Here is a 12,479-nt window from a genome sequence, read left to right as displayed (position 1 = left end):
TTTCTTTTAGGGTGGCATTTGCCACCTCCGCCCCTGTGTGTGTGTTTGTGTGTGTGTTGTGTTTGTAAGTGTGTTTGTGTGTGTGTAAGTGTGTGGTGTGTTTCTAAGTGTGTTTTTAAGTGTGCGTGTGTTTGTATGTGGGGGCATGTTTTTGTGTCATATCAGGACACAACTCTGTATAATGACATGGTATGACACAGGTATTACAAGGAGAGGGTGACTTATGAGGACATAACCCATGTCCCCATTTTTCAAAACACTTATAAATCATACAGAATGAGTTTTTTTGAGAAAGTAAAAATGCACAAAGTTCCTGTGAGGTTAGGGTTAGGTGTAGGGTTGGTGAAGGAGATAGAATATACAGTTTCTACAGAATAAAAACCATTACACCTATGGGATGAACACACTTTACACAAAAACAAACATGTGTGTGTGTGTGTGTTTGTAAGTGTGTATGTAATGTGTGTGCGTGTGTGTGTGTGTGTGTTTCTCTCTGTTCTAGTTAATTTTTATTTCAGTGTTGGACATACAATAATAACAAATCCTGCCATTGTTAATTTAGTAATTCAGTTTTTTGCTATTATAGTATTCGTTAATACATTTAATAACTTTTTTATTTTTACGTTTTCATTTTACTTGAAAGGTTGTCTGCAATCACTTTAGTACGTCCACTGTCTAGTGACAGTTCTTTGTCAGTTTTTCAGCTAATACTCTTCAGGTTTAGTTTTAGTTAACAGAAACAGCACTGATGCTCATTGAAACACTTACTGGAGCGTGTTTTACACCAAAATACTATTTCGGTCTTTCTACTTCAGAATTTCAACATTTAATCTAATGTACTACTTTTTTCTTTGTAGCTATTTGTGAAATTCCATGAGCTATTTCTGAGCGAGTTTTCTCTGATAGCAGCTCGTTTCAGTTTTATAGAATTAGTTCTGATCATCACGAGTCACATAAACACTCGCCAAAGATATGTTTTTCTTTCTGGATCATGTTTTCAGTCACTCACGTCTCATGTGATCGTGCTGCGAGCGCTCTGATTGGTGGAAAGCGTCGCTGCCGTCCATGTCACATGACCATTACATCACTGGATTGAGGTCAGGCCTGGATTAGACAGAAATAGAGATTAGGATCTGAGTGCTCCAAACACAGGAGAACGAGAGAGACGCCTTCACCAGTTTGGGTTCACATGCTCCTAACAGACATGAGAAGAGATCTTCAAGCTTCACCGACGCAAAACAGCCGAGATTATACTAATGTGTTCCAAACATTACATACATACAGTGTATAATCACAGTGAGTAACAGAAACATGACTCTTAATGAATGATGATGAGAAGATCCTCCAGAAGATTCAAAAGAAACGTGACGCCGCAGAAAAATTAACCTTGGTATTTACTCAGGGTAACCATTAGGTGTCCAGTGTTGAACACAATCTCTCGCTGCTCTAATAAATATTTTCTAGATGTTACTCAAAAGGAAGAAACTGAAGTTCTTCATGGAGAAGATGGATGGAGATCAAGTTACATCTGAAACTCTGACCAACACAAAACCTGCTCTGAGTCTGAACCTGGATTCTGAAACAAGACGCTGAGAAAGAAAAGACAAACCCAGAGTCACAGTAATCCCAGACTAATTCACTCTGAACATAGGAGCCTAAGAGGATTCAAATTTGCTAAATTAGGACCAGTAAAATAAACTACAGACAGATAGATAGATAGATAGATAGATAAGGATTAGATAGATAGATAGATAGATAGAGATCGAAGTGTGTAAATTACACTTGTCTTTCTATAAAATCTCATTTTCAGAGATAAAATCCAAATGTAAAGTTATCATGACCCTGATGGAAGATAGTTGATGGCTCTTAAAGGGACAGTTCACCCAAATATCATCATTCTATCATCATTTGTTGTCCTCATGTCGTTCAAACCTCTATGACTTTTTATTTCTTCTGTGAAAAGCAAAAGAAGAGATTTTGAAGAATGTTGGGAGTGAAACAGTTTTTGGTTCCCATTGACCTCCGTTCAGTTTTCTGTCCATAACTCAACGAGACTGAAAGTGTGAGTGTGTCTGATAATCACTTCAGATAGTGTGGTGTTTCACAGACGAGACGTGACGATGATGAGGAGGAGGAGGATGATGAAGGTCAAATTCAGGATAGTTTCTACAAAACCAGCTGCAGGTAAAAGACCAAGTATGAGTTTGTATCTGATTTTAAAGATAAATGAATGAGTGATGTGTGTCAGCAGAAGTGTGTGTCAAAGAACATTTATTAGTGCATAGTGTGTGTGTGTGTGTGTGTGCATTTGTGTTTGTTTCTATATGTGTGTGTGTGTGTGTGTGTGTGTGTATTTGTGTTTGTTTCTATATGTGTGTGTGTGTGCGCGCGCACTTATGTGTGTGTGTATTTGTGTTTGTTTCTATATGTGTGTGTGTGTGTGTGTGTGTGAGTGTTATAATCTGGGTGGATGGAGCATATGGGCGTGTGCAGTGCAGAAGGGCTCAGAGACTCTCAGGACTTAAAATATGATTCATTTCTTTCCCTCTAATCCACACAGACACATCAGAGCACAGTTCTCCAATTTCCCTTTAATCGATTCCTAATCCCCCCCCCCACACACACACACGAGCACACACTGAGATACACACACACACACACACACACACACACACACTCATGTGACCCTTCCCTCCATCTCTCCTTGTTTTCTTGCCTCTCTCTCTTACAGCTACACAACACAAAACAGGATGGACAAACACAGTATGATTTCAAAACACTGTGTGTGTGTGTGTGTGTGTGTGTGTAACTTTGTGTGTGTGTGTGTGTTTTCATTGAGTGAAAAAAAACATGTCCAGCTCATATTTCATTCCAAATCTAAGGAAATAATTTATTAATTCCCTCTCTGCATTAATTTTGATGTCATGAAAATATTGCCAAGTCTTAAAGTTTCTAAAAATATATTATGCTATATAACAAAATAGAATTATAATAAACAAAAAAAACTGAGCTGTCCTGTATTTATGTAAAGAGATGTTTATTTATAATTCATTAAAGTCTCAAATCTACAAGACTAAAAGCAAACACAATGAAAAGCAGGACATTACAAAGAAAGACAGAATCGTACATCGGAAAAGAGCGCTGATTTAAAAACGAGCCGATAAAAGCTCTGCGTCTGAGCGTCAGAAACCCCTGAGATTGAGAAGAAAACAAACGCCGATCGTTGGCAGCATCTAAACGTCAAGCGTGACAGAGTCGTTCAATTCCATGATTTCATTCAAGTAAAGTTTGACGTTTCAGAATCACAGTCGTGTAATACTGAACATTTGACAGGTTTAGAAGAGACAGTAGATGTTTGATCTAATCAAAATATCAATTAAGAAAACATATAGAACATAAACGAAACATCTTCAGCTAGAGATCACGTGTCCCAGCATGCTTTGCTCCTGGAGGCTCCGAGCAGTTCGTTCTTCAGTTTCAAGAGCAGTTATTCACAAACATTTGGGATTCTGAAATCTCATCTAATGATAAAGCTCCCTAAAACAACAAGACTGTGCTTCAGCAGTTCAGATGATGAAGATGATCGTCCTCTAAACATCTGAGCTTCTTCAGCACTTCTATCATCTAGCAGCTACACCTCATTCAGCGTTATCAGAAATAATCAACACAGACTCGACAGTCAGCTGTACTTCTGTCCATGTGTCTGAACGCTTCACTCGAGCCTTGAGTCAGAATATAGATCGTTCATTATCCACATTCATAAGAATAAAGGTTCTCCATGGAACCTTGCCATCGGACCAGAGGAAAACGCTGCTGAAAAAGAACAAAAAACAACATGACGGAGTATTTACAGCGATGCCACGGAGGAACCATTCGGGGCTTCTTAAAGAACCTTTCAGTTCGGGTTTTCTTCCTTTTATAAAACCCAAAGAACTGGTTTCAAATGATCTTTAATGGTTTTATTGATTTTAAAGGTTTTGGGAACCATCAATGGCAATAAAACCATGTCAGAAGCGCTGATGGTTTGATCTACAAATACTATTATAAACATCCAAACCATCAACTGTTAGCCATTAAACCATTACACTCGGAAGAATTTGCATCCATGAAGATCCTTTAACAGACATGGAAACCTTCCATTGAACAAAAGGTTCGTTATAGTGGAAAGAGATTATTAAATGTAGAAAAGTGTTTCAATGAAAGGCTCTTTGGGGAACCCAGAATGGTCATTCTATAGTATCACTGCAATAATAATAATAATAATAATAATAATAATAATAATAAAATATGGACCTTTATTTTAAGAGTGTATCAAGTGGTTTCCAGTAGTGTGTTTTGGGACAAATGTCAATTATATCCATTAGAACCAATGCAGACAGTTTTGGGGAAAGATACTTTAAAAAAGTTTTAAAAAAGAAAATAATTTAATTACTTCATTAATTTTCATTGAGGCAATGCATTACATCATCTGTATTGGGCTTGTTTACTCGTTTTTTTTTTTAAAAAGTAATATTTTTTACACCAAAAGTGAATTGAATTATGTCCAGCCTGAAGGAAGATCTTCCGTCTCAGATTTCTCTCAACAGATCTGTCATTCAAAACATGAGAAAACAAAGTATCTGGCTTTACTCATCTGACAAAGTAACTCTGGTATTTCATTGTAAATTCAAAAGTTATACCTTACTTCGTTAGTGACTTGAATAAAGTAATTTGATTACATAACTTGCACTGCTTGTAATGCGTTCCCCCAACACTGTGGAGTTCTATTTTTATTCATTTTATTGTTTTCAGCAGATTCTTTTACACTTTTATTCAGAACTGTTCACTCAAAGATTCTTTGGGGAACCAAAAATCATCCGTTTATGGCATTGCTGCCAAAGAGACCCATTTTGGAACTGTTTAGAAGTGCAGCAGAACTCTCTCTGGACGCTCTACAGGACCTGGAACTTCCAGGAGTTCTGGTCTTTGTAGTCCAGACAGTCCGCAGCGTTGAAGTTCAGCTTCCAGGACGCCGTCTGGTCTTTGTAGTCTAAGCAGTCGACGGCGCCGAAGCCCAGGGAGGCGGCGGTGTAGCCCTGCGACGAGAACGAGGCGGGCGACTGGCTGAGGGCCCCGCTCATGGGGCTGAGAGCGCCCCCTGTGGCCGACAGCTGCGGGTGCATGGGGGACAGATACGAGCTGCAGTCCAGCCCGGTGAAGTAGGACGAGGAGGCGTAGCTCTGCCCGTAGGCCGGGGCCTGGGTGTAGGTCATGGGGTATGCGCTGGAGCGCTGCAGGCAGGGCGTGCTGGAGACCGACAGAGGGTCCTGGAGCGGAGAGATGGAGGCCGGGCTCCAGATGGACACGGTGGCGCTGGTGGAGCTGGAGCTCGGGGTGATGGCTGTGCCGGGTGGAGGAGGAGGTGGAGGGCTGTAGGTGTTGGTGCTGGCGCTGGGCTCACTGACGCTGGGCTCTCGGGCCGGAGAAGACTTCTTCTTCGGTGGTCTGGGTTTGGTCTGACCGCTGGTCTGTTGCTGCTGCTGTTGACGGCACTTCGCACGACGGTTCTTAAACCACACCTGCAAAGAGTGAGACGTTTAAATGAGTAAAAAGTGTTTACAAAGTGCTTTTCAGAGGAGAAATAAAAGTGTGCATTCATAGAAAAGTAACCATTCATTATAGAAGAAAAAAACATAATACAGCAATAAAATCAATCAAAGAAAAGGTGATGTTTGTGAACAAGTGCCTATAGTGCTGCAAACATTGAGAGAGTTGATCATTTCTTCAAGGTTGTAGTCTAACGTATTAACTTAAACTAAACCATTAAAAAAGAGAAAAACGGTATATAAAAATTAATGTTACTCTAAATAAAATACAATCATGTAGTTTAAATTAATGTACTGAAATAAAACCTTAAATTACAAAAATTTATAATAACTATATAGATTTATTTAAAAACAGACTAATAAACAAAATAACTAAAATTAAAACAGAATTGAAAAAATTAATCTAAGCAAAATATGAACAAAAACTAATTGAATGCATATAATGTATTAGAAATACCCCCCCCCCCCCTCCAATATCCAATGAACACTTTCTTAAACCATTTTAGTTGGAGGATAATATTTTAATAATCTGAAACTTTTCCACTAATAGACGTTAGTTAGAGAAGCGCCATGTTTAGATTTAAATATATATTTAACATTTGAATCTTGAGAAGAATCTTTTCCCGGGTAATTAGACCCGGGTAATAATCATGGCTCTACTCTGAAGAAGGATGTGTGTAAACAGTGGTCATGCTGTCTCTGCGGGACTCACCTGGACTCTGGACTCGGGCAGGTTGATCTTGAGAGCCACTTCCTCTCTCATGAAGATATCCGGGTACCGTGTCTTGGCGAACAGTGCCTCGAGGATGTCGAGCTGCGCGCGCGTGAACGTGGTTCTCTCGCGCCGCTGCTTCCGCGGAGTGTCTGATGAAGAACCAGACGAACACAGTTAGTCTTTAGTGTGCATCTATCTATCTATCTATCTATCTATCTATCTATCTATCTATCTATCTATCTATCTATCTATCTATCTATCTATCTATCTATCTATCTATCTATCTATCTATCTATCTATCCATCTATCTATGTATTTCCAAAATAAGTTCAAAAGTGTAATCGTTTAGTTGTTTTAGTGCACACTTGAAGGCATGGATTTATGGAAGGTCAGTGCATGAGATGTCATATTGTTTTACTTCCATAAACCTGACATTTAACATTCTTGAATTCGTCTTATATGTCTGAGGATTATAATAAAGGAATTTATTCTTTAAACGCGCGTTAATGAGCAGAAATCATCAGCATTGATTATGAAAATCATTCCTGCTTACAATGATCATTAGGCTACCTCTCTTCTGGCTAATAAAACCCCTCAAACGAATATACTTTTACGAAATAAATCACCATCTGATTAGAAATTATATATTATATGAATATTATTTATATTAGAATTATCGGAACTCGCATTTCAAAAAAGGCTGAAACAGTCGATGAGTTTAGAGTTTATAGTTCATCTCATTTGTTGCCTGACTTAAAATTAGATTTTGTTTTTAACGAAAGAATTAATTCAATAGTCTAATGCTCGCACACGGCTTATCTGCAAACGCGATGATCTTCTAGCTGAGCAACACACACAAATATTTTTCTTGGCATTCATAAATTAATAACCTAATGTTTATAAATCATGCTTTTAAGTCTTTTTAAGTTTTTTATTTTTTATTTGTTTTACATATATTAAAAGTGCGTTTTAAGAATGCTTTACTGTGATATTAGTTTATATTTTTCTTGGTTAAACTGAAACATAAAATAATATTAATAGATAATAAAGATAAGCTGATCATCACCTTTGCGCAGTTTAAAGCGTTAAATATCACATCTGACATCGAAATTCTCATTACTAGGTTATGATTATGAAGCAGTAGATTCATGGATCAGAAATGAAGCGGGGGTACAGTCAGTACTCACTGGGGTAACCGACAGCGGAGTGCAGGAGGTCCATCCCGGTACCGGACAGAGTCAAGCCGTTCACCGAGTAATGAGGCTGTTTCATGTAGGACATCATGACTATAAACTCTCTCTCTCTCCTCTCTCTCTCCTCTCTCCTTCTGTCTATCTGTAACGGATCTTTAGTTTGGCGCTGACTGTCTGCAGACTCAGTCTCTCGGAGCTCCAGCGGGCATCAGTGGCGGGGTGCTCGGTGCTCGGTGCTCGGTGCTCGGTGCGCGTCCGTCTCCGTGTGACAGAGAGATGAAGTGAGGAGGAAGCGGCGGCTAATTAGAGACGGACAAGACCTGAACAAACCCCTCCCTCCATCCCTCCACCCCCCCACCCCTCCCTCGCTTCAAGAAGTTATACATGCATTTAAATGTAGTCGCTTTTATCCAGAGTCTCTTTTAAAAGCGGAAAACAGCAATCTATATATATATATATCATATCACGAATATTCTGTGTCTGCGGGAAGTATTTAAGTTATTGCGCAGTTCATGTTCGAATAAATAACGCAATAAATCACGCAGAGCTCCTAGAGTTTAAGAATCTTTAAAGGGAATCATTTCGGAACCATTCAATTATCAGTTTTAGTGCTCTTACAAAAATTATTAAAAGTGTGTTTTTACATCGATGCCATAAAATAATATTTTTGCCTCCCAGAACCTTTCATAATAATAAATAATCTAAAGAATAATTTTCCATCTGAAACGAAAAGATCCCATGCATGAGAAAAGTTCTTCATAGATGCCAATAAAGAACCCTTATTTTTAAGAGTGAGTAAAATTGTAATAATCTGAAGAAGCATCGATGAAGAAACTTTATTTTTAAGAATACAAACAACAGAAAAATCTAAAGAGCCTTTTCCCCCTACTATAAAGTATTTTTCCATGGATGTAAATGGTTCTTTATGGAACCATTGATGGCAAATAAAAAGAGCTGTTCGTTATTTAACGATCTTATTCGTTTTTGAAGATTTATTTATTTCCGCCGGTGTCTAAAAACCTTTCCATAAATGTAGAACGAGTTTAAGATTTGGACTCAGATTTGGCACAGAGATTCATTCAGCTATAAAGAGAAATAAAAGTCAAAATAAACCGGAAATAAACGCGTACATCTCTAGAAACCCAGCGGATTGATCTGAGATTGATCACACACAGATTACACGTCACAGCCGCAGAAAAACACTTTTCATGATTTGACATCGCTGCAGAATGCTGGAATAATTGGAGTCTCTGTGTGTGTGTGTGTGTGTGTGTGGAGGGGGTTCGTGCGTCCAAACGGGATTAAAGAAACAAAAGCACCCAGTGTTCCTCAAATCCCACAAATATCCAAGCTCTCTGTATTAAAACCACTGTTTGTTTTTAATTCATCATCTGTGTCTTTTGTGATTTTGATATTTAGACCTTGAGTTCGATCACACAGTGTACGGACAAGATACTTTCCTTAATGAATTTGTTTTGCATTTATTAATTAAAAAAAGAAAAGAATGTGTGTGGAAATCATGAAATAATTTGGAATTCATTTGAATTGCTATTGTTAATGAGCAATATTAATATGTCAAATACAGGCTATACGCTTATTTTGTAATTAAATTAATGAATGAAATAATTTATTGCTTTCTAGTGGTTTTACTTTCCACATACTGTTAAAAGGAAGAAACATTAAAATATTCAGAATAATTGAAATCCGTCGTTTTTTCAGTATTGTAGGCTTTTTCCTCTTCGCTTGTATTCCGTGATCGGTCTGTAATGAATTAATATCTGTTTTATAGACTCTATGATGTGTCTGCAGCTGGACTGTGATATCTGTGCTGTGTGACAGTAGATTTGTCTATGATTGTGAGGAAGGATGTAAATGAGCGCGTGTAAAGCGGATTCTGCGCTTGTTAATTGAATCGGATTTCTTCTAGTTTCAAATCCACAGAAACTCTATAAGGGGTTTATCAGCAGATATAAAGAGACACAGACAGTATAACACTCTGTTCAGACCTTTCATATCTCTCATATCTGTTTCAGATGTTCACCTGCAGCGGCAGGCCGCGTCTCGAGCCGGATACACGAGCGCATCTTCGTCATCATCATCATCACCATCTTCCTCATCGTCTTCATCTTCATCATAATCATCTTCATCATCACAGGCAGAATTGAGATTCAGGATTCTCATCGTGTCTGCTGGGAAGTTGGTGAGTCGAAACTTTTTATTTGGGGGAAACATCCCGATACACGCACGCGCACGCACGCACGCACGCCGGCCGCGCTCACAGGCACCTGTTCACGACGATCGGCTTCCTACAGAATGAACTATATTTGATATTGAATATAGACTGTCTTGAATTATAATATTTCATTAATTGAGTGTTCACAGTGAGAAATCAACACTTTCACTTACTTTTTATCCTTTAATCTATATTTACCAATTTTCCTAGAGAAAATTTACATTTATGTACATATTTAAATATGTATTTACTGTTATTTACATATACTTATTTAAAAGTTTAGTAAATTAAAAGGACAAAAACAAATGGATTTCCTGACAAAATCTATTATTTTACTTTTATTTAAATAATAATAATTGATAAATAAATAGGTAATTATTTTATTTTATCAATGCAATTAAAAAATCCCTTGTGTTCGAGATTGTTCTGCCCATCTCTCTGAATGACTATGGCTTGTTGTTTTGGAATTTTCCTTTTCTCCTGATGGTGTGGCACTAGGACCCAGCGCTGAACCAAATCAAGGACACAACCACCAGATAAGAAGCTTACAGTATTTAATCTGCATGGCCTAAAAACACCACACACACACACACACACACACACACACACACACATACACACACACATACAGACACACACACACACACAACTCATAATTCCAGGGGTTTGTACTGAATTGAAGTCAGATTTGTATCCATTGCTGTTGTTCATGTGGTTCTAGATGGTGTTTTTGTTGTTCTGATAAAGGTTTGGAGCTTCTGTAAGATGACTGTGCAGTATAGTGTGAGTTAGGCAGTGAAACTGCAGTGATGTGTGTGAAAGCTCCTCTCGCGTCTTGTATCGAGGTTTTGCAGTGCTGTGAACTCAGTCCTGGTGTTTCCTTAGAATCTCATCAGGTCTCCAGCACAGAGTGGGAAAGCACCTGTAGATCAGACTGGAGCTCAGCGCTCACCACATCAGTGAAGCTGCTCCATTCTGAAACTAGAGTGTACTCTGATCTCAAACTCTTCAAGTCTCAGAGCAGAACCCTGGGGTACCTCTCTCTTAAACACCACAGTCATGGGTTCAGTTCCAATGGATCCATGACAATGTTTTCACAACAGAATGTTCTGGCAAAGTTATAAATCAAATTCTTACCAAGAGAACATTTATTATTGTTCTCAAAATGAGAGCACAGAAACATTATACATTGATTTTATTTCTGATACATTGGACGTTGGACGTTCATCAAACATTTCTTAAATGTTGCTACTTGTTTCAGAAAGTTCAGAGATCATTCAAATGTAACATTCTTGGGATGAAACATTTTGACATTTCTAAAAATGGATATTTAGAAATATCATTTTCATTACTTAAGGGGAACACTATGTTCGTTAGCTGTGTGTGTATATACCTTGCTTGCAGTGCAGTTTGGATATAAAAGCATCTGCTAATGCATCAGTGTAAATGTGTCTGAGAGAAACAGAGCAATGACTTTACATTTATGCATTTGGGAGATGCTCTTATCTTGGATTACTTGCACTGCATTCAAGGCCTACATCAGTTGATCAGTTCATCGAACCTATGACCTTGTGTTGCGAGCGCCATGTTTGAGCCACAGTAACGTTTGCTCAAAATGTTCAAACATCATCTGTGTAAATCTCTCTCTAACACCCTATCATGGTATTTACAGCAGTGGATACACACACACACACACACACACACACATACACAGTTCAGCCGATTTGTCATAATATGCTTTATCTGAAAAGTAAGTATCTTACCTCGGGATAAAGAGGGGAAAGAGGCATTTGTAGTGAGATTGTGAGCAGAGAGACGTGGACAGACAGTGAGAGTGAAAGAGGACGAGAAACACACCTGAATGAGACTTTAGTGAGGAGTTTGTGTTTCGATGCACAGAAGAACATGTGATGTGGACGGACAGAGAAAGATGTTTGACAGACACACTCAGGTACAGTACGTGTGAGAGAGAGAGAGACGGATGGAGATCTGGAAGAGGTGAAGGAAAGGGCCGAAGAAGAGGGTGGGCGGGGCTTATTCTGAAACTTGATGTTTATGATTGTTTGTGTGTTTATTAGTTGATTTAGTTGTTTCTCAAGACATCCAGCGTGATGTTGAGTTTTCAGAGCGCTTGGATTAATTTCAGTGAACTGCAGTTGTGGTTAATTTCTGATTCTGACAAGTGACGGTTAACAGCTTTAATAAACATGCAAACGTTTGTTTGAAGAGGTTCACTAGAACATATTCTCTAGAAAATAATGTTGGAAACACTTTGTTGACTTGTAGTTGCGAAGCTAGTTTAGTTAGTCGAAAGTGGACTTTACTCAGTTCTTCTGCACTAAAACAAATCTGCTGTATAAGATTTATTTTGCAACAATTTTCACTCAGAAAAAGCTAGTTTTTTTTAAATTATACAAAGAAATACAAAGAACTGACAAATAACACATTAAATGTGTAATTGTGAAGTAAAATGACTGTAGGAAGGATAATATCAGTTTTATCAGTATTATGCATGTGAACTTGTCACTTGGCCTGTAGGTTTGCTGTTTTTGTCTATATGCATTTAAAATGACACAAACTCACAGTCCTGAGAATGAAATAATTTAGTGATTGTTTTGAAGACATTCATAGATGAGCTGATGAAGAGACACACGAGACATCTGGACTGAGACAGATTGATAATCCACAGCAGACAGCAGCAGGTGGCTGTCTGAGTGTGTGTGTGTGTGTGTGTGTGTGTGGAGATTACGCAA

The 12,479-nt window shown here is 38.3% G+C and overlaps 1 protein-coding gene across 1 annotated transcript; it reads right to left on the bottom strand.

Annotated features, from left to right (window-relative positions):
- Positions 1 to 4,883: 4,883 nt before the first annotated feature.
- LOC113090289 (homeobox protein otx5-like) lies at positions 4,884 to 7,745 on the bottom strand. Its single transcript, XM_026256210.1, has 3 exons — positions 7,488 to 7,745; positions 6,298 to 6,449; positions 4,884 to 5,558 (listed from the first exon to the last, which is right to left on the bottom strand). The coding sequence occupies exons 1-3, from the start codon at positions 7,582 to 7,584 to the stop codon at positions 4,932 to 4,934; spliced, it is 876 nt and encodes a 291-aa protein (XP_026111995.1). The 5' UTR covers positions 7,585 to 7,745; the 3' UTR covers positions 4,884 to 4,931.
- Positions 7,746 to 12,479: the final 4,734 nt, after the last annotated feature.

The sequence above is a fragment of the Carassius auratus genome, unplaced genomic scaffold (genome assembly GCF_003368295.1).
Source record: "Carassius auratus strain Wakin unplaced genomic scaffold, ASM336829v1 scaf_tig00054153, whole genome shotgun sequence".
NCBI classification, from domain to species: Eukaryota; Metazoa; Chordata; class Actinopteri; order Cypriniformes; family Cyprinidae; genus Carassius; species Carassius auratus.
This window is presented reverse-complemented; position numbering and strand designations above follow the sequence as displayed.